At 43.4% G+C, this 21,769-nt stretch overlaps 1 protein-coding gene across 2 annotated transcripts in view; it reads left to right on the top strand.

Annotated features, from left to right (window-relative positions):
- The window catches only part of LOC147603837 (plant cysteine oxidase 4-like), a 39,339-nt gene extending 17,592 nt beyond the window's left edge, over nt 1–21,747 (top strand). For both annotated transcript variants that reach the window (XM_086795985.1, XM_086795986.1), the window contains 4 exons: nt 20,466–20,638; nt 20,732–20,870; nt 20,959–21,162; nt 21,313–21,747. In XM_086795985.1, the coding sequence (XP_086652111.1) occupies nt 20,466–20,638; nt 20,732–20,870; nt 20,959–21,162; nt 21,313–21,440 (644 nt within the window). In that variant the 3' untranslated portion in view covers nt 21,441–21,747. The remainder of the gene's footprint in view (nt 1–20,465; nt 20,639–20,731; nt 20,871–20,958; nt 21,163–21,312) is intronic.
- The last annotated feature ends 22 nt before the right edge of the window (nt 21,748–21,769 follow it).

The following is a 21,769-nucleotide window of genomic DNA, read 5'->3' as shown; positions in this document are numbered from 1 at the left end:
TTAGGGGCCAAGGTGGGGAGCCCCACTTAAGTGAGTGTGGGGGGTGGGCATGGTCACCTACCCAAACTTCCCACCCACATGCAAGCGTGGAGTAAACTCCACTATAATTTTATTAAAAAAAGCTCCCTCCTTCAAGTGTAAAAATCAATCGCTTCCATCCTTCAAGCGTTTTCACCAACCTGCGCCTTCTCTCTCTCAGGCGACTGTTTCCCTTGCACTACTGGCTGCAACCAAACATGCTCCCAGGCGGCTGCTGCTGAATTTTTATGTGCCTTTGCTCCTACAGCAACCAGGCTGCTGGCTGCGCTTCTGAATAACCAGGCGGATGTGATCCTCTACAGGCGGCCAGAATTGGTTGCAACCAGGTGTGCTCCTCTCTGCAGGCGACTGGCTGCTACTCCTTGCAGGCTGCGCTGCCTTCTCTTGCAGGCAGCTGCGGGTGTTCTCTCCTTTTATCTCCCTTCCTACAGGCGGCTACTCTCCCAGGCGACAGTACTTGCAGGCTGCCCATCCTCTACCGGCTGCAGGCTGCTCATCTTCTACCGGCTGCACCTCTCCAAGCTACGCATGTCCCTACAGGCGGCTATGGCTGTGCACCTGTGTTCCAGCCAGTAGAACACTACCCTCAGGCGACTTTGCTTGAGCTCCTCCACACTACAGCCAGGCATCTCCTCCCTTGCAAGTGGATGCTTCTTGCGGCTGTGGTTTCTTGCGGTGGTACTTGCCTTGGTGGTTCACCACGAGGCGACTGAGTCTTCATCAATGGGACTTCGCATCTCCTGGGTGGCTTCATCATTCCACGAGTATTGGTTTTCTATCAACCATCTACAAGTAAGTGAATTTCAGATTTAAGTAAAGTATTTTATGTTTAAAACTGATAAGGGTTTTATCCCGCTTGGCCAACACCCGTTCGGTGCCGGGTTGTCCAAGCTCTATTGGAGAACCTTGGTCCAAAGGTGCTGAGATCGGGAGAGCCAGGCGTTAGTACGAGAGCGCCTGTTTGTGCGTGGTCTCGGAACACCAGTGAGGCGCTCTCCGCGGAGTCCAGTGAAAGCACAGGACCGTAGAGATTGGACCACACTAGTGGTCGTTCTGCTTCGAGCTTCTACATCAAGTTTCGACTTCGAGCCTATTTGTTTGGTACTGTTTTCATATGTACATGGACATTATCTGGTTCTTGGAACCCATGGAGCATTGTATTCATTAAATACTCCCAATAAATATATCATATATTGAGGGGGGGGTCGGCCCGTTCCGGCCCCAGTGCTGGTGTCCATCTATCCATTTCATTTCATTTAAATTTCAAGTTGTATTAAGTTGTCCATTTCAAATTTGTGGTTTTAAAGTTGTGCTATTAAGCGTGTGGGTGTCCAATGGAGTCTTTCCCACTTGACGGGATCGGTTTCATTGGTATCAGAGCACGGTTGTTTCCCTCTTCCTAGTGGGGAAACGAACCTGTGTACTGGACATCCCGCTTTTAGCAAACTTTAAACACAATGGACAGCCAAAGCAACCCTTTGGAAGTACCAAATTCGAGGGGTCCATCCAATGCCTCTCGTGGGTCTGATGCCCTACGAGGTAGACACAAGCCTCTTGAAAGGGTTATGGATAGTGAATCCAAGGGTCAACTGTCTCCAGGAAAGACAGTTATGCTTGAACAAGAGCCTGATGCTATGAGGGCTGAAATGGAACATATGAGAAAACTTTTGCAGGCTCAAGAGCAAGAGTTAAAGTTCTTGCATGAAGATCCACATCTGCAAAGTGCTATTGAAGCCAGGAAGGCTGATGCTATGGTTGATGTAACTTTTGAATCAATGGCTCGTGAAGTGGGCAAGAAACCAAGGGAGTTGGCACTTGCCTATCTCCTTCGCAAAGGTGATATCAAAGAGGGGGATGACGGAGAGCTGAAATTCAGAAATCCACCTCGTTTGAAGCACGGAGATCCCGCATCCCAAAGGTTGAAATCTTTTATGCAAAAGGAAGAGGTGACCGTCACCTCTCGACATGCATCCTCTCCACAAGGCACAAAGCCTGATAGATATATGTATGCCAGTGCTCATGGAGGGCATGAAAGTCACATGCATGCAACACATGTATCTCATGGTGACAGGTCTACTTCCAGAAAAATTTTGCCTTCTGAGTTGTCTCATGGAGAGACAATGCCATATGCAGGTAAGTCACATGCATCTGAGTTTCGAGTTCTTGGAGCACATGCCACCGTGCCCCATGAAGCTTCTATGACGGCCCATGGAGCCCATGCAGATAGGGCTACCCCGTTGGATAAGGGGAAAAGAAAAAGAGAAGACCATGAGCCTCATGCCAGGAAGCTCAAGGAATTCAAAGCAGGTGACAAATCTGTCAAATTTGATGTCTTTCATGGTGAACATGATGCTTCTAAGGTGTTAGCATTTGTGGCACAGTTCGACATTGCTTTTAGCGATGAGGACTTCACAGAAAAGTCAAAGGTGCGCCATGCTAGCATGTTTTTGAAAAGGACTGCTGCCCATTGGTGGATCACTGAAAAGATCACCAAGGATCCCATTTCTACTTGGAAGGAATTCAAGGATAGATTTTATGCTCAGTTCTTGCCACCCAATGCAGAGCAAACTCTCACTCAAAAGTGGGACAGGCTGGAACAAAGGGATAATGAAAGTGTGCAACAGTATGTTAACAAATTCTGGAAAGTGTTGCTGGAAGTGACTCCCTTTATGCAAATCACTGAAGATGAAAGAAAGAGGAAGTTTCGTTTTGGATTGCAACCAGCATATCGATCGGGTATTGAATTGCACCCAAAACATACGTTGCAACAACTTACAGCTTCTGCTCTTGCTACGGAGCAATTGGTGCTCAAGATTAAGCAGGATCAAGGAGGTTCCAAGGGGAAGGACAAGGCTGTCCCAAATCAGCAAAAGGGTGGACAGCCACCTAAAAAGAACTTCCGGGAGCCTTACAAGGGTGGTAAAGCTGAAAATAATACATCTAAAGAACAAGGCCCAAGAAAGAACAAATTCGGCTTAACCCCGGAGCAAAGAGAGCAATATGCCAAGGATGGAAAATGCTTTTCTTGTGGTAGCAAAGGCCACATGTTTCGGCAATGCCCAGATCGCAAATCAAAGCACGAGGACAAGCACACCAAAGCTAATGTACATGCAGTTCCTGATGTGCAAGGTAATACAGGTCATGATGCAAAAGAGCGTATGGTTTGCAAGGCTTGGGGGCAAATCAAGGATCAGCCCGCACTCTTCATGTTTGATGACTGTGCAACTGACAATTTCATCTCTATGCAAATGGCAGCTGCATTGGGTATTGAGGTTGAAAACATGGGACCTCAGATTGAAGCCGAAGCTGCATTTATTGGTAAAGAGGTGCAGGTTACCCCTTTGATAGGGAAGTTGCGCATCCATATCCAGGGCTACCTTGATAATGAGCATTTCCTAGTTGCTCCACTGAATGGATGTGATGTATTGTTGGGCAAGCCGTGGCACCATAGGCTTGAGCCCCGCAAAGATTACAAGTCCAATATGATTTCTTTTATGCATAAAGGCCGCATGCATTTTATTGATGCTGGCAAAGAAGGGGATTCCATCCCACTTGTATCACACATCCAAATTAATAAAGCAATGAAAAAGAGTCTTTCAGCGTACTTGGTTTTTGTGCGTGATAGTCTTGTGCCAAATCATCAAAATGTGGATGCTATGTCTAATGATAGGCTGAATTTTCTTAATGCATTCAACGACTGTTTTGCTGACTCGTTGCCAGGTGAATTACCTCCCCAAAGGCCCGAAGATCACCGCATAGATCTTGTGCCAGGTAGTTCTCCCCCTAACAAACCCACATACCGAGTGAGTGCTGCACAACAAGAAGAAATCATGAAGCAGGTAAACGAGCTTTTAGAGAAAGGTTTGGTTCAGTCCAGTTCCTCACCTTACTGCTCTCCTGTGCTTCTTGTTCAAAAGAAGGACGGATCATTCTGTATGTGTGTAGACTATAGAGCTTTGAACAAGCTTACCATCAAGAACAGATTTTCAATTCCACGTATTGATGATATCTTGGATAAGCTTGATGGCTCAACTTGCTTTAGCAGACTTGATTTGAAGAGTGGTTATCACCAGATACGCGTGGTGCCACAAGATGTCCATAAGACTGCATTCAGGACAGCCTTCGGATTATATGAATTCTTGGTAATGCCTTTTGGTCTCACCAATGCTCCTGCTACTTTTAATCGTATGATGGATAGAATATTCCGACCCCATCGCAAGTTTACAGGAGTCTTTTTTGATGATATATTGGTTTTCTCCAAGAATGAGCAGGAACACAGAACTCATTTGGTCACAGTGTTCGAAGAGTTGCGGAAGCATAAACTTTTCGTCAATGCCAAGAAAAGTGAGTTTTTCCTTTCAGAGATTCATTATCTGGGACATATTGTATCCAAGGATGGAGTTACAATGGATCCTGCAAAGATAGAGACTATTCGAAATTGGCCCGAATTGCAAAACGTACATCAAGTACGTAGTTTTCTGGGATTATGTTCGTACTATAGGCGTTTCATAAGGCATTTTGCTATGATTGCCACTCCTCTACATGATCTCACGAAGAAGAAAACTGCTTTCAAATGGACTTCAAAGGAACAGGATGCGTTCTTGCAGCTCAAGCATGCGATCATATGTGGTCCAGTATTGATTGTTCCTGACTTGCACAAGTCATTCGTGGTTGAATGTGATGCTTGTGGTGATTGCATAGGAGCTGTCCTAAATCAAGAAGGGCATGCAGTTGCATACGAGAGCCGTCGTTTGCATGATGCTGAGCTTCATATGGATATCTATGAGAAAGAGCTCTTGGCTGTAATTCACGCCTTAAAGATTTGGAAACATTACCTTCTTGGGGCTGAATTTGTAGTCAAGACAGATCATCAAAGCTTGAGATACTTTCTATCTCAAACCAAGTTTTCAGAGAAGCAGATGAGAATGGCAAACTTTCTTTCCATGTTTCATTTTCAGATTGTGCATACTCCAGGAAAGAAAAATGTGGTGGCCGATGCACTATCTAGGAGGCCTTATGTTGCTGCAGTCTCAGTGGCCTCTCATGGAGACCTATCTACTATGAGAGATTTGTATCATTTGGATGCTAATTTTTGCCATATATGGACTGATTTGATGGCTGGTCATTCACATGCCTCTTATGTTATCAACGAGGGATATCTCATGAAGGATAATTGCCTATGTGTGGTGAAGGATTTGCGTCCAAAGGTTATGGACGAATGTCACGCTCCACCATATGCTGGTCATAGAGGTATTATGCCTACTACTCGCATGATTCAAAGGTATTTCTTTTGGCCAAGCATGCGTAAAGACATTGAGGCTTATGTGCGTGCATGTATTACTTGCCAAAAGGTAAAATTTGACAGGCAAAAGCCTCCAGGTTTGCTTCAGCCATTGCCTATTCCCTCGCAACCTTGGGAAAGTATCACGATGGATTTTATTATGGATTTACCTAGATCCCAGCATGGGAATGATGCTATTTGGACTATTGTGGACAGGTTTAGCAAGCAAGCTCATTTCTTGCCCGTCAAGAAAACCATTAAAGCTGATCATATGGTAAAGCTTTTTCTTGCTAATATTCTCAAGCATCATGGTATGCCTAAATCCATTGTTGGGGATAGAGATCCCAGGACTACAAGCCTATTTTGGAGGGCTTTGTTTGATAATATGGGTACTAAACTTGAGTTTTCATCAGCTTATCATCCCCAAACGGATGGCCAAAGTGAAGCTGCAAATTCAGCCGTGTTGGATTTATTGAAATGTTATGTGGCAGATCAAAAGAGTGCATGGGAGAAGTATCTTCCACTTGTGGAGTTTGCCTACAACAATACGATCCATGCTTCCACAGGAAAGGCTCCGTTTGAGATTATTTATGGCAGAGTGGTCTTGCCACCCATCCTTCGTACTAAGGATGAGATTTTTGCAGCTGATGAATATGTTCGTGACTTGGATGTTGCCTTTGGTCAGGTACGGACAGCCATTGCAAGATCTCAGGATAAGCATAAAATGGCAGTTGACAAGCATAGAAGGGACATGGAAGTCAAAGAAGGTGATTGGGTATTGCTGAAATTTGAGAAAGCTAGGCTTCAGAAGAGGCCAGGACGAGAAGGATCATATCCTAAGCTTTCTCCTCGCTATTATGGACCCTTCAAGGTGATTCACAAAATCAATGAAGTGTCCTACAGGCTTGCTTTACCTACTCATTGGAAGATTCACAATGCTTTTCATGTGAGTCTATTCTGGAAATATGTGGGGCCAGATCCTGATGAGCCTGTCACAGAAGATCCGCCAGAAATTGAAGAGCTTGAGGAGATCCTCCAGCCAAAACAGATTGTTTTTCACAAGGAGAGAAAGCTACCTGCAGGAAAGCTTTCCAGGAGATATCTTGTGAAGTTTAAGAATTATTTGCCTATTGATGCCAAGTGGGTAAATGAGGATTATTTTGCAGATTACCCACAGTTGTTGCAGGCATATCTTGAGGTTTTTCAGTTGAGGTCAACTCTTTAGAAGCCCGAGGGGATGTCACCAATTGGCCGACCATTTGGTCCATCTCCAGTTTTTGCGTCTCGTTCACTTGAGGCCAGGCTGGTGTCTCGTGTGAAGAGGCCAGTATTTTGCTGACATGGACGGGAGCCAGACTGGTGCTACCCGTGTGTTAGCAGGTTGGTGTCATATGGACGGGAGCCAGACCAGTGCCACCCTTGTATGACCTGGACTGTGTTCAACCCATGGGACTGTCACGCCATGGAAGAGCCAGTATTCGTGCCGTGTTTTGCCTATGGGACTGTCACACCATAGGGAGACTCGTGCCTGGAACTGTGTCTTACCTATGGGACTGTCACTCCATAGGAAGACCAGGTTTTTATGTTTTTATGTCGTGCCAGTTTTGTGTCGACAGATATTTTGTACTTGTTCCATGAACGGGAGATATGTCCATGTTACTATTTGCACATGCACACATATTTTGCATGTTTGAAACTGTTTTCGCATGACATGTATTTGTGTGTTTGCCTGCTTGACGTGTTACTTACTGAGCGGGGACGCCTGCCAGTGAGTCGTGAAGTCTGCTCTGTATTCTGACGAGTTTTGTGCATGTGAACAGGTGGTAAGTATGTCACACATGTTGTTTTAATGTTTCAAATTCTAACCTTTTATTTTATAAGGTTAAGTGTTCACATTCACTTAAATGTGGGCACCCACTTAGGGGCCAAGGTGGGGAGCCCCACTTAAGTGAGTGTGGGGGGTGGGCATGGTCACCTACCCAAACTCCCCACCCACATGCAAGCGTGGAGTAAACTCCACTATAATTTTATTAAAAAAAGCTCCCTCCTTCAAGCGTAAAAATCAATCGCTTCCATCCTTCAAGCGTTTTCACCAACCTGCGCCTTCTCTCTCTCAGGCGACTGTTTCCCCTGCACTACTGGCTGCAACCAAACATGCTCCCAGGCAGCTGCTGCTGAATTTTTATGTGCCTTTGCTCCTACAGCAACCAGGCTGCTGGCTGCGCTTCTGAATAACCAGGTGGATGTGATCCTCTTTTTTTTAATATTAAAAGTGTGATTTTCATCATAATTGATTTCTATGCATAAGTAGATGCATAAAAGAAATTTTTTATTATAAAAGTGTGACTTTCATCAAAAAATTTGATTTTATGCGTAGAAAGATGTATAAAGAATTTTATTTTTAATTCAAAAGAGATATTCTTATCAATTTTGATTTTATGCATAAAAAGATGCATCTGATGTTGTTACGTAAATTTACAACAGGGCTCTGATACCAACTGTGGGATTCCACCATTTTGAATTTCTTAACGAATTTTTCTAATGAGGTCAAGATACTGAACTAACCTTCATCTGAATAAACCACATAGAAGGGAAACTATTACAGACTTAACTTAAAGGAATCAACGCTTTTTTCCTAATTGAATTAGGCATAACCGTTGATCTATTCATTTGAGAAGTCTTCAGGTTATTATTAACCTATTCGAGTTCTAAGCTAATGAGGTCGAGATACTGAACTAACCTTCATCTGAATAAACCAGATAGAAGGGAAACTATTACAGACTTAACTTGAAGGAATCAACGCTTTGTTCCTAATTGAATTAGGCATAACCATTGATCTATTCATTTGAGAAGTCTTCAAGTTATTATTAACCTATTCGAGTTCTAAGCGTATTCCTATGATCAATTTTATTATTAAAACTCTACAGGCGGCCAGAACTGGTTGCAACCAGGTGTGCTCCTCTCTGCAGGCGACTGGCTGCTACTCCTTGCAGGCTGCGCTGCCTTCTCTTGCAGGCAGCTGCGGGTGTTCTCTCCTTTTATCTCCCTTTCTACAGGCGGCTACTCTCCCAGGCGACAGTACTTGCAGGCTGCCCATCCTCTACCGGCTGCAGGCTGCTCATCTTCTACCGGCTGCACCTCTCCAAGCTACGCATGTCCCTACAGGCGGCTATGGCTGTGCACCTGTGTTCCAGCCAGTAGAACACTACCCTCAGGTGACTTTGCTTGAGCTCCTCCACACTACAGCCAGGCATCTCCTCCCTTGCAAGTGGATGCTTCTTCTCTCACAGCAGGCGGCTGTGGTTTCTTGCGGTGGTACTTGCCTTGGTGGTTCACCACGAGGCGACTGAGTCTTCATCAAGGGGATTTCGCATCTCCTGGGTGGCTTCATCATTCCACGAGTATTGGTTTTCTATCAACCATCTACAAGTAAGTGAAGTTCAGATTTAAGTAAAGTATTTTATGTTTAAAACTGATAAGGGTTTTATCCCGCTTGGCCAACACCCGTTCGGTGCCGGGTTGTCCAAGCTCTATTGGAGAACCTCGGTCCAAAGGTGCTGAGATCGGGAGAGCCAGGCGTTAGTACGAGAGCGCCTGTTTGTGCGTGGTCTCGGAACACCAGTGAGGCGCTCTCTGCGGAGTCCAGTGAAAGCACAGGACCGTAGAGATTGGACCACACTAGTGGTCGTTCTGCTTCGAGCTTCTACATCAAGTTTCGACTTCGAGCCTATTTGTTTGGTACTGTTTTCATATGTACATGGACATTATCTGGTTCTTGGAACCCATGGAGCATTGTATTCATTAAATACTCCCAATAAATATATCATATATTGAGGGGGGGGGGTCGGCCCGTTCCGGCCCCAGTGCTGGTGTCCATCTATCCATTTCATTTCATTTAAATTTCAAGTTGTATTAAGTTGTCCATTTCAAATTTGTGGTTTTAAAGTTGTGCTATTAAGCGTGTGGGTGTCCAACGGAGTCTTTTCCACTTGACGGGATCGGTTTCAATTACAACATCAAAACCAGCCCTTAAATGGTGCTGAAAACGGTCCAAATGGACAGCCAGAGATGGCCGAAGATATCCCTATGGATATCCCACAGTTAGAGGAGATATCGGGCATGATCTTTCAACCTTATGGCATGGAACAGGAGCCACCAATAGGTGATATGCAAGCTGGACAGCAACCTGCAAATGATGGTCATTTGATACATTCATGAAATCCCAGGATTTCAGGAGGAGTGACATAGATCACTGCTTATACACCAAGAAAGCTTTGGATGGCAGTCTATTGATCCTTATCTTGTATGTTGATGATATGTTGATTGCCGGGAAATCTCGTAAAGAGATGGATGCCTTGAAGAAGAGGCTGCATCAGACCTTTGATATGAAGGATTTGGGTGATGCAAATCACATTTTGGGTATGCGGATACTTCGGGACAGAAATCAGCATGTGTTGTATTTGTCTCAGAAGGAATACATTGGCAAAGTATTGTAGAGGTTCAATATGGAAGGGGGGAAGAGACTAGTACTCCTTTGCCTCCATATGTGAAACTTAGTGCTATGGACAGTCCACAGTTGGATAGTGACAGGGCTGATATGGCCAAGATTCCGTATGCTTCAGCTTGTGGCAGTCTCATGTATGCCATGGTTGCTACCAGGCCGGACATTGCATTTGCAGTGGGAGTGGTTACTAGATACATGGCCAACCCTGGCAAGAGGCATTGGGAAGCAGTGAAAGGTGTCATGAGATACCTGAAGGGCACACAGGATATGTGCATCTGCTTTGGCAAACAGGATGCATTAGTGCATGGTTACATGGATTCGGATTATGCCGGTCATCCAGATAACGGGAAGTCTACTACCGGTTATGTGTTTACATTCACAGGAGGTGCTGTGTCATGGATATCCAGGATGCAGAAGTGCACTGCCTTATCTACTACAGAGACCGAGTATATTGCAGCCACAGAGGCTTGCAAGGAGGCATTATGGCTATCTCGGTTAGTGGTTGATTTGGGTTATACAAGGGATATTCCATTGTTGCATTGTAACAGTCAGAGTGCCATCCAATTGGCAAAGAACCCTGTCTTTCATGCAAAGACGAAGCATATGGATGTGAAGTATCACTTCATCAGAGAGGTGATAGAGAACAAGCAGATTCAGCTTGTCAAGATTCATACGGATGACAACCCGGCTGATCTGTTGAGAAAGAGTTTGCCTCCAAAGCGGTTTGCTCATTGCAGACACTTGATGGGCATTGGATGAGGCCAGTTTCAGCCTTGATATGGCCTTGTATATTATCATGTACATGCTGATTTTTTCTTTTCCTTCATTTAAGGGCACTTTGCCTTTAAGTGGAGGTTGTTGGGGTAAAGGCATTATGCCCACCCTTATAGTGTGTACAAGCCCATAAGTTTTATAGCACATAGTACACTTAGTACTTTTAATGTACTAAGTGCACTATGTGTACTAGAGCAAATATACATTTGTGATAGGGGAGTCACACACTCATACTGTGAGTTGACTTATCCCCACATGTCTCTCTCTCTCTCTCTCTCTCTCTCTCTCCCTTCTTCTCTGTGTGTGTCTCCCACATGAAACCCTAACTCTCTCCCTTCAATTGTAATCAAAGCTCTCTTATAATCAATTATAGAAATACCGCAAGGGGTGCCACTGCATTATGGGGCCAATCGGTGTCCGTGTATTATTTGCAGGAGCACACTGGCTCCCCCTGTTTGTTTTCCTTTTCTTGGTCCTCAAAGGTGTTGAAGTGTTTTGTGTGCAAGTTTGTTTTTGCACCGTCCTTTGGTTTTTGTCTGAAGGCCGAGGCCGGTTTACACATCTCCATCCATATGGTGCACACATGCATGATCCCTCTACAAAGTTCCAAATCATTCTTTTCATCCCACCACCATCACATCCACCATGGTGGCCCGAGCCATCTGGAGACTTCAAAACGGTAGATCACAAGACCACAAGGACCTCTTGGCAGAGGGTTGCTAGCAACTGCTGATGTTGGAGTTGCATGGTTTCCCAATATAGCTTATGTTGGTATTCTGACGACGCATATTCTGCGTGGCTTTGGTATTCAGTCTCCCTATGTTTGGCTTCCTCTATTTGTTGTGCCTCATCAAGTTCCCATCTTCTTTGTTGCTCCATGAGAAGAAGCATGTGTTGGGAATCTTGCTCTGTAAACTGCTCTTTAGGTTGCTCTTGAGTCTCTCTTTTTTTTTTTTTCCCTTTTGCTTCTCTTTCTTGTTGTAGCTGGAGCTTGAGTAGCCTATTTTGCTCCATTAGCTCTTGAAGGAGTATATTTGTGCTTTGCGGAAGCATTTCTTCTTTTCTTGTGTCTTCGGGGACACTTTCTTCTGCAGTGGTGTCTCTGTGGACACTTTCTTCTACAATGATGCCTTCTTGGTTAACTTCTTTCTTCTTCTTCTAACATGGTGAATGGCTGTGTGGTTTTTCTTGATCTCAATTTTACCATTCACAGATTTGCTCTTACTTAGGTAGTCAAGTTGGGTCACAACTAGAAGCTCTGATATCAATGTAACATGCATTTGGCTAGAACGTGTAACACACAACAAGACCTTTATATCTTTGGGTAGTGAGCGTGAAACAATCCACATAAATTGTTTATACACAGGAGGTAGAGCTGGAGAGAGAGAGAGAGAGAGAGCAAAGACAACGCCACATTGGGTCCCAATTTATCCATTGAAGCCCCCCCGCCCCCCCCTTTCTCTCCCTTGCAAGCGCTTATATTTCTTTGGAGAACTGTTACAATGCAGATAACTTACTGAGATTTGACTGACGGAGACTGCCAAATGTAAGGACATTGTAGACCTGACGTCTACCATCGAACGGTTTGAATCCAACTTTGAAGCCACTTTGGATAGCCTTATGCACAGTCAAATCTGCTGAGGGAGATGCACTAATGAAGGCTGACTGCTGAAGCAAACTTCGGGGCTGCCTATGGACTGAAGCACTACGTGCTTGGCTGAGATTTATGCATGCAAAAGACCAAGGTCTTCAAGCATACATATCTGCACTGTTTTCTATGACTGAAGAATGATTTATGAGATGATTTTATGCAATGGAATGAGGGGCTTCTTATATAGTGCCTTGTGCTACTGGTCGGTGGAAGACAACTCCTGTTCTAAATGCCCACGACCTGCTGAATTTAAGCATTAAATGCTGCGCTTTTCTCTTCTGTGAGGCTTGGCTGATGTGGCATCTCTTGCTGCTGGCCGACTGCATCCACACCTGGTCGACAGGGTTTCTAGGCCCATGAAGGGCTGCCAACTAGGTCTTAGGGGCTGCTCCATGGGCTGGCCAATGCACTGGCCCATAAACCCATTCCATACCAGTCCCATGGGCTAGCCAATAAGCTGGCCCGGCCCCATGTACCTATGCTTCTACATGCTGTAATATGCTTTGTATATGCATCTAATGAAATGACTTAACAAGCCCTAATCCTCATATGACCTAAATGCTTGTTCTCCAAGTGGGTTAAGGGACTGACCGTGACATCTGACACACGGTCTACATACACGGAGCTCCCAACCTTGACTTGCTGCCAATATTGACCAAAATGCCCATGAGTCTCACATAGACCTCTCAAGGAATTATACAAGTCAGCCCTAATCTCGGTGAAACTCAAAATGTTCATTTCACAAATCCTACTCAAATCATCTGCAATCTTGTTCAGAGACTACCCTTCCCTATACTTTATTTCCATGTTAAAATCATGCATCATCAACTCTCCAGCCAAACATGCTTTCCTCCCCTTCAACTCAGGTCTATCACAAATGTACTTTTTGACTCATGGTTGGGCTCATGATCGGTCAATACCACAAATTTGGAACCATACAAGTAATGTCTCCAAATTTTCAGTGCGTGTATAACTGCATGAAATTCTTTCTCATGAGTATGTACTTAACATGTGCATCATCAAGCTTCTTGCTTTCAAAAGCCACATGCCACATGTTTACTCTCTTGAAATAAGCGGCACCTATTGCGTAATCACTATTATCCGTGTGAACAACAAGTGGTTTGTCAAGATCCAACAAGGCTAAAACAGGTGAATCTTGTTACATGCAGTGAGGTTGATCGTGGTAACACACAACAGGTTCTTCTTTATACCTTTATGTGGTGAGATCTTTAGCATCCAAATTCACAGAGCAAAGAGAGAGAAGAGAATAGAAGTGAAGTAGACAACACAATATTGGGTCCTGATTACCCATTGAAGGGTCCCCCTTTGCAAGCAGGAGTATTTGCTTATATTAATTCTTTGGAGAATTGCTGCACAATGCTTGAGAACAAGCGATATGACTGCCCAACGCAAGCACGAGGAAGACCGTATGTCGGCTGAGTATCCACCAATCCGAGGCATTGCAGAAGACTCTTTGGGCCACTTCTGCAAGTCCAGATAGTTGTTGAAGGACTGCACATATGCTAGCTGAATGTTGAAGAAGTGCTTCAATGATTTGCCTAGAGATAGTACGCTGAATAATGCTCGAACTGCTGAATGCTTTTGCTGAAAACTGAATGATTAACGAGGCAATGATGCGCTGGTTTATGTAGTCCTTAAGAGAGCTCGTCGGCCAAGGAATGCTGTCGGCCGGACAAATAATGATAAAAAATACCATAAAATGCTATAACCCAACATAAAATGTTAGTGCCTTTTTGGTTTGATGCTGCCAGTTTGCTGGCCAATTGCAAGGGTCCCATGACATGCTATTGGTGCCACCATCTGCTGGTCAATAGGGACAGCAAGATCCCTTATGCTATCGGCTGGCTCTTCTTATTGTTCATGGCTGAACACAGTCCCAAAATTAGGCTGTCAACCAGGCACACAGCCATGGGCTGGCCCATAGGCATGCCTTCCTAACCTACATGCTACTACATGCTTCTAATGCAAACCTACTGCAAATGCAAAGGCTGACTTCTACATGCACTTTATCTGATGAATTCTCCAAGTGGGTCAAGAGGAGTGACCCTCAACTGACCTCTATAGCTCGGAGACTGATCTACGTAGCTCTTGCTTGACTGACCCTGGACTGAGGGCTCACAATGGGACTGTGTACCCCAGTGCAATGTGCACGTGACAGAATCCTTCACCCTTAACTTGAGAGAGCAAATAAGTCCTGGTTAACAGGATTGTTGGAATTTCGCCCATGTCTTTTAATAAGGTTCATGAGAGGCATTTTCAAATCATCAGGATAGTTTCATTGATTTTTTCAAAAAACAGTGAATCCCAAAAAAGAACAGACTTGCTTGACTATTCGAGGAACAAGTCAATCTAACATCTTTTGGATCTGGTCATCATCTATGCTCATGCTCTCCTCTCTCTCTCTCTCTCTCACACACACACACACACACGCACACACACACACACACACACACACACACACACACACACACGTGCGCGCGCGCGCGGGCGTACGCATACACACGTACACCTTTTTTGCAATTATCAAGCAATCACAAATTCAGTAATTTGGAAGAGAGTGTGGTTTGCATGCTATCAATGCTTGATGTAGACTAACTTGATGCGCCAATGTTGGAAAATGTTGTCCTAAGGCTGCCTTCCCAACCCAAACTTGTGCACTATTGATCCAAGTTTGAGGCTTGATAAACCGGTATTGAATGCTCAATAATGATCAATTAGGGGTGGTATAACAAATTATATAGTTTAATTCTTAAAATGAAAGGAATATTCCTAGAGAACACTTTAAAAAAAGTGGCATAGTTAAAAATAAGAGAATCATTCCAAAGAAGCTTTAACAAATATAGAGGAGATTTCTCTATAAAGCTCTCTCGACACAACACACAAGAATTATGTCTCCATCGTGGACATTTTCGAGTATGAAAGGAGCCTGGTGGACTCTAGGACGTCTAAATATTTGGAAAGTACAAGCTTTGGGAATGGGAATTATCTTGAAATACAAAGGATCGCACTCCTAAAATATAGGAGAGTTACTACTTTTGGCCCATGTATGATGGAAATATTGTTCGTGTCATTATGTTTGGAATTGAGCAAATAGCAAGAGTTGCCAAAGTACCTATGACAAATAGGCTACCAGCTAGGATATTTTTAAAGGTAAAGATTATGGAAGGACCCATCTCTCAGAGTGAGACCAAATGGACTACCAGCTAGGATATTTTTAGAGGTAAAGATTATGGGAGGACCCATCTATTAGAGTGAGGCAAGTGGCCTCACACTTGTCACTTCAGCTTGTGTGGTTCTCTACTGTCATGATAACCTTCTCTTGCCATTTTAGCTAGTGGAAGCATAGTAGCAACGGAACAGGAAAAGAACGAAAGCCCCGTCAGGGGAACGGGAACAGGCTAAAGGAGGAACGAGAACGAGGGGGAACGACCTAGATAATTCCTAGAAATGACAATAAATCTTAACATACATTGCTCATTTTTAAAACCCGTATTACGTAACCTTAAAACAAAAAGACATATCATATAGAATTTGCAAAAGTTTAGATATAACCAAATCAAAGACACACTAAAGTCTAGTGCACCACACAATTTGTGAATAGATACTAATAGATCTCAGAGTTCAAAATAAATTAGTCCACATCATACATGACATAAGTGACAAAAGACGCAAAATGTGGTCCACGGCCTAGATAGAAGAAACAATCTAAGTCCAGAGTTAACCCTCAAGGTGACATGCAAATAGTAAGGAGATATCATGTATGGCTACTGTCAGTGATGCCTTCAAGGAGACTATCGTCTATGTCATCCAAGAAAGCTATATCATGAAGACCAACATCTGCAACATCTAAAGCTTCAACCCCATCCTGACCAAGATCTGCAAGTTCATGTGTCTCCTCATCAGACAACATGCATGGGAGAATGATAACCATTCCATCATGCTTCACATAATTTTCGGACCTTTGCATATTTCTCATCAAACAAGTCCATTTTTTCCTATTTTCTCCATCATTCAGTTAGCCTTCTTATAAACCTTGCCAATGCATGGCTGCTGTCCATCTGCAATCGGCATCAAGTGCGTGATCGTCTTCATCACAACATTGATAGTGTTGACTTCATCCTAAAATGTGAAGTCTTGTATGGTTCTCGCAACCTCTATGCCAGCTCTTGACCGAGAAAGAGTCCATCCCATCCACTCATTGCATACAACCAACTGTTTCAAAGGCAAGTTCACTTTGGATAATCTCTTCATCATGAGAAAGTTATAACCAAACATGTCTTTGAGTACTTCAAGAGATCCTTTTTTGGGTGATCTCTTGCAGAATTCATTCAAAATAAACTGATGGTTTTGAATGAAGCTTATTATCTCCTTGCCTTTTTGAATTTGTGGATCAACCCATGGCAACAAGCTGCCAATATCCTTCAAGTAAGTTGCTCAAACAATGAGCAAAGCTTGGACTAAATGTGATATGCGGGTACTTGTCTTCAAGCTTTAGACCAGCTGCTCTATTTGTTGCCTTGCCATCAGCTAAGAACTAAATAGCATTATGTGGGCCAACTTACTCAATACCTTGGGTCCACTCTTCCTTAAGATGATCTCCAATTTTTCTAGTCCCAAAAGCATCATGTGAGGAAATGAATTGCATTCTTCCTCGAGAATAAGCAACCATGCCATGAATGGAGCTTTTTCGAGTGTCACTCCAGCCATCTGTAATAAGTGACACACCATCCTTTGCCCAACTTTCATGCACAGATTCTAAAGCACATTCAATTGCAGCTTTCTCCTTTTGCAACAAGGTGGTGCATAGTGTCTCATAGGAAGGAGGCTTGTATGTTGGGCCATACCGTGCAATCTCTTGGACCATTTCAATTAAATATGGGTACTTGGCAACATTGAATGCTACATGATCATGATAAAAGAACCTTGCAACAGATGCATCTACCCTCTCTTTCTTGCGGGGATCCCAAACTGCTCCCAATGTTTGCTGCTTGCCGGAGCTTGCACCCATATGCTGTGAATCTTGGGAAAATGCAAAGCTCCCAAGTCTCCCATACTGTTGTCCATTTCTCATGCTTGCATCTTTTCCATGTCTAGTGAAGTAAGATGCATCAATTGCTGGTTTCTTTCGTGCACATGCTTTCTCTTATGTGAATCTTTTGAGTTACATTGAAATTAGTGTTGATTTGTATGATTTCCTAAGAGGGCTATGTGAGATCAATGGGCATTCTAGTCAATATTGGCAGCAAGTCTAGCCGGGAGCTCCTAGCTTTAGACTAGAACTCAAGGGTCATACCACTTGTCAAGGTGGCTAGTAGTTAGTACTTCATTCGGAATAGGTGGTTGTTCCGGGATGATGGCGTTTGTGTACTAGATAGTGCTGAGTTTAGGAGAGAGCCCTTATTTGAATGTCATTATGCCCCTACTGTAGGTCATTCGGGGGTACATCGAACTTAAAATGAATGTTTTAGTGGCCTACATGAAAGCGAATGTCCAAGACTATGTGGTCAAATGTCATCCTTGTTAGGTGAACAAGTCTGAATGCCTTAGGAGTAGAGGTTGCTACATCCACTGGAGAAATCCATGGATTTTATTGTCAGGTTACCACGGACTAGCAAAGGGCATGCTATCTAGGTGGCGGTAGCCTGACGAAGATGGCAAGATTTTTAATCCACAAAGACGAGTGTGGAAGTAATTGAATTGGCACAACAAATATTGAGTAGCTTTTCAGATTGTACGGTTTGCCTTGTGATATAGTGAGTGACTGGAACTCAAAGTTTTATGGACAGTTCTAGCAGCTAGTTTTCAAAAAAAAAATGGAGATTACACTAAGTATGAGTTTCTCAAATCATCCTCAGTTTGGTGGGCAACAAAGAGGGTAAAACAGATTTTGGAGGATATGCTTTGTGCATACAACTCCAGGCAACCATCTTGTTGGGAGAGGCCTATGGTGGAGTTTGCCTATGATAGTGCTCTAGTAACCTTAGGACTTAAGGGTATTCAGATTGATGCAACTAGGGATTTTTTAGCGGATATGCAAGAAATGCTTGTCAGTGCGCGTGATGCTATCAAAAGTGCTCAAGACAGAGCACGGTTTTATGCTGATAGGTAGTGTTCATCGAGGTAGTTATCCAAGGAAATGCTAGTATATTTGAGAGTACTCCAGAGTTTTGAGATGTTATAGACGAGGAAGGATGGGAAGGTACTGTGGACCGTACTAGATTTTGGAAAAGATTAGTGAGGTGGCCTACAAGCTAGAATTACCTACTAATGTGTGAGTTCAGTTTTCCATGTGAGTTTACTCTAGGAGAAAGTGGGGTTGACGATAATATTGTTACTCCTTAGAAACTTCTTGAGATTGAGGACTCATCCTTTGTTCCACATGAGCTGGAGCTCATGATTGATTTCAAGGAGAGGTATCTTAGGAATAAGTTGATCCTTGAATGCAAAGTTAAGTGGAAAGATAGGGTGGAAGAGGACTCAACTTGGGAGACAATGGCTAGTTGTAACATCGGTTCGGTGACTTCATTTAGGAGTAAATGCTTGGGAAGGGGAAGTATGTTATATATGTAGTACTAATCCTTAGGATTAGGGCCTACTCTGGCATGGTTAGGGAGCCCTGAGATTAGGGAAAGCAGGTGGATATGTCATTATTAATAAATCCATGGGAATTGGCTATTTATGATTGGATGTTATTAGCAGATGACCATTATTAGCAGCAATTATCACTACATAAGTGAGGCGTGGGTTAGTATCATGTGTGACTAACTGTGGGTCTCTGGTTGGACCAGAGTAGTCATGCTCATGCCGTGGACATGGTAGATCATGGATAGTCTTGCCAAGGGCCTGTACGGGTAGGCACTGGTGGTATGGGATGCCAAGGCTGATTTGGCATGGATCTGTGGGAGTGAGCTTTAGCCCCTTGCTCAGGGGATGTGGACCGTGGTTGGGTGGTGAACTTGCTTGCACCCTTCTATGTTGTTTGTACTAATCTTGTGTTTAGCATGTGATTTTTAGGTGATTTCTTAGGGGATCTTACATACAAGCCCAAGCATGTTAATCTCTATATTGCACCACGTCACGTGTGTGAAAGGGGACCAAAAGGCAATGGAAGTTCTTGCGTATCTCAAAGTAGGCTGGGTATCTCCACATATGTGCTCCTCTGTCTCAATTTTCCCAGTCATGCATAACCTGCAAACATAGTTGTTTCCGTACGGCGTACGACACCATATCGTACGAAATACCATATGGTACAAACTCGCACAGATTTTTCCAAGAAAAATAAATTTTCAAAAAAAACTCCCCCAAAAAAATTTGCTTTTTTTGGGGGGTAATGGTCTTGTTTTTGCTTGTCTATGGCTGTTTGAGCTTCCTCTGTACTATGACGCTTCCCTCCTTTTTAAAATACTCAATATCTCGAATTGGAAATACCTAATTTTATAAGTATTTTTTTGAAACACCGTATTTTATCGTATGATAAAGAAAAAAAATTTAATCATACCGTATTTTTCCATACGGTATTTTATTGTACGATAAGGAAGAAAATTTATAATCATACCATATTTTCCCATACGGTATCCTACATGACAACTATGCCTGCAAATCCATGCCTATTGTGGAATGCCCTCGGCTTTGCAAGACTCAATCCGAAGGCACCCTCAGCTGGCCAATGGCGATCCTCATGGCATGTGACATGTATTCCATCCAGATATCCTGATGTCTTAATTCTTCTGAAACCCTTAAGAAATGATCTCTGTAGATCTGGAGTTTCATGGGAAGCTTTGGTGGGATTTACACACGTCTGACTCGTGTGAAGCCAAGTTAGGTTAAGGTGGATGATGCGGTTGATATCTTCCGAGAGAGATTCAAGAATGGGAAGTCTAGACTGAACTCAAAAGGATGGAGACGATCCATCTGAAGGCCATGCTGGTTCAAGAATCAGGTTCAGCAGTTGATCTTTTGCTGAGAGAGATCCAAGAATGCTCAAAAGGAGGGAGGCGGTCCATATGAAGGCCATGCATGTCAAACCAGCTGACAACCTGTGAATACTAAGACATGCTCACCTGTGTTAGATGTCTAGAAGACTCAAATGCCATCCTTGGAGGTGGTTTCTGTCGAATGTGTATGTGATCATTTGAGGGAGAGAGAGAGAGATTAGCAGTCGATGAAAGTGGGTGGTCATGATGTCCACTGTCCAGATAGCATAAAGCCGATGGATGTTGGACTAGATGAAACTATGCCTACACAGAATGATCGAGGGTTTGGGTTTTTTGGGATGATGAATGGTGGAAACGGCAGGCATTCGCCGGTGGTTTCTCGATGGGCTCCACCTATCTCATATCTGCACATACATGAGTGTGAAGACTTTTCTGTAAGCTTTTGACTCTCTATCTTTTTATTTGTCTTTTTGGAAGATTAATCAGCTACTATAATTAACTTCTTACTCATTTTCAATTGATTTTAGATGGGGATCTTCTGCTTGCCCACGTCAGCTGTCATCCCTCTTCATAATCATCCAGGCATGACCGTGTTGAGCAAACTTTTGTATGGGTCCATGCATGTGAAGGCTTATGACTGGGTTGATCATAGTGATACTGCACAACGTAAGTATACAGAGATTTTCATGGCACAGGACAAGGTTTTTCTGGAAAAATATCAAAGGAAACTAACTCAAGAGGGTTCTCTTCGCAGCTAGGCTTGCAAAGTTGGTGGTTGATAGGACTATGTCAGCTCCATGCGAGTCTGCTGTCTTGTACCCAACTAGTGGAGGCAATATGCATGCTTTCACAGCAGTAACTTCTTGTGCTGTACTTGATATCCTAGCTCCCCCTTATTCGGCAGAAGATGGCAGGCATTGCACCTACTATCGAGATTTCCCGTACTCAACCTTTGTGGGTAAATACATTTCTCTAGCAGCAGAGTTTTTGAATAGAGTACATGCATGTTGGGCCCATGATATGCCAACTCAATTTTACTTTAAGTTATTCTGTTTACTCTGCAAGTGTGTAGTAAATGTCTCACTGATTATTTCTGGGAATTTAACAGGGAATTATTCTGAAAATGAGAGGATAGATGGCAATGAGCTAGATTTAGCTTGGCTAGAGGAATTTCAACCTCCAGATGACTTTTTGGTTGAGGGAGCTCCTTACCGTGGTCCAAGAATAATCAATTGACATGGGAGTCGCTTGAATTCTGTACCAAAGAGGATTGTATGCATGTGTGCGTGTTCTTCAAGACATCTGAAATCTGTTTGGGAGAGCCACAGTGATCTTAACATGATCTTGTATATTTGCACATAGCATTATATCTCGTTGTTGTCACAACGCATTGATGGGAGTAGATAGTGTGCTGGATTGTGTGATTTACAAAATCATCTCAAATATCTTCCTGGAGTTGTCAAAATAAGGATGCTTTTGATCTCTCTTGTGAATGTATTGCTTTATGAACGCCTTGAATATACTTTCATGTGATGTGTTTATATGTACAGTTTTCTGTAGGAGCA

This window comes from Cibotium barometz, chromosome 63 (assembly GCF_041138505.1).
Source record: "Cibotium barometz isolate CiBa-2024 chromosome 63, ASM4113850v1, whole genome shotgun sequence".
NCBI classification, from domain to species: Eukaryota; Viridiplantae; Streptophyta; class Polypodiopsida; order Cyatheales; family Cibotiaceae; genus Cibotium; species Cibotium barometz.
This window is presented reverse-complemented; position numbering and strand designations above follow the sequence as displayed.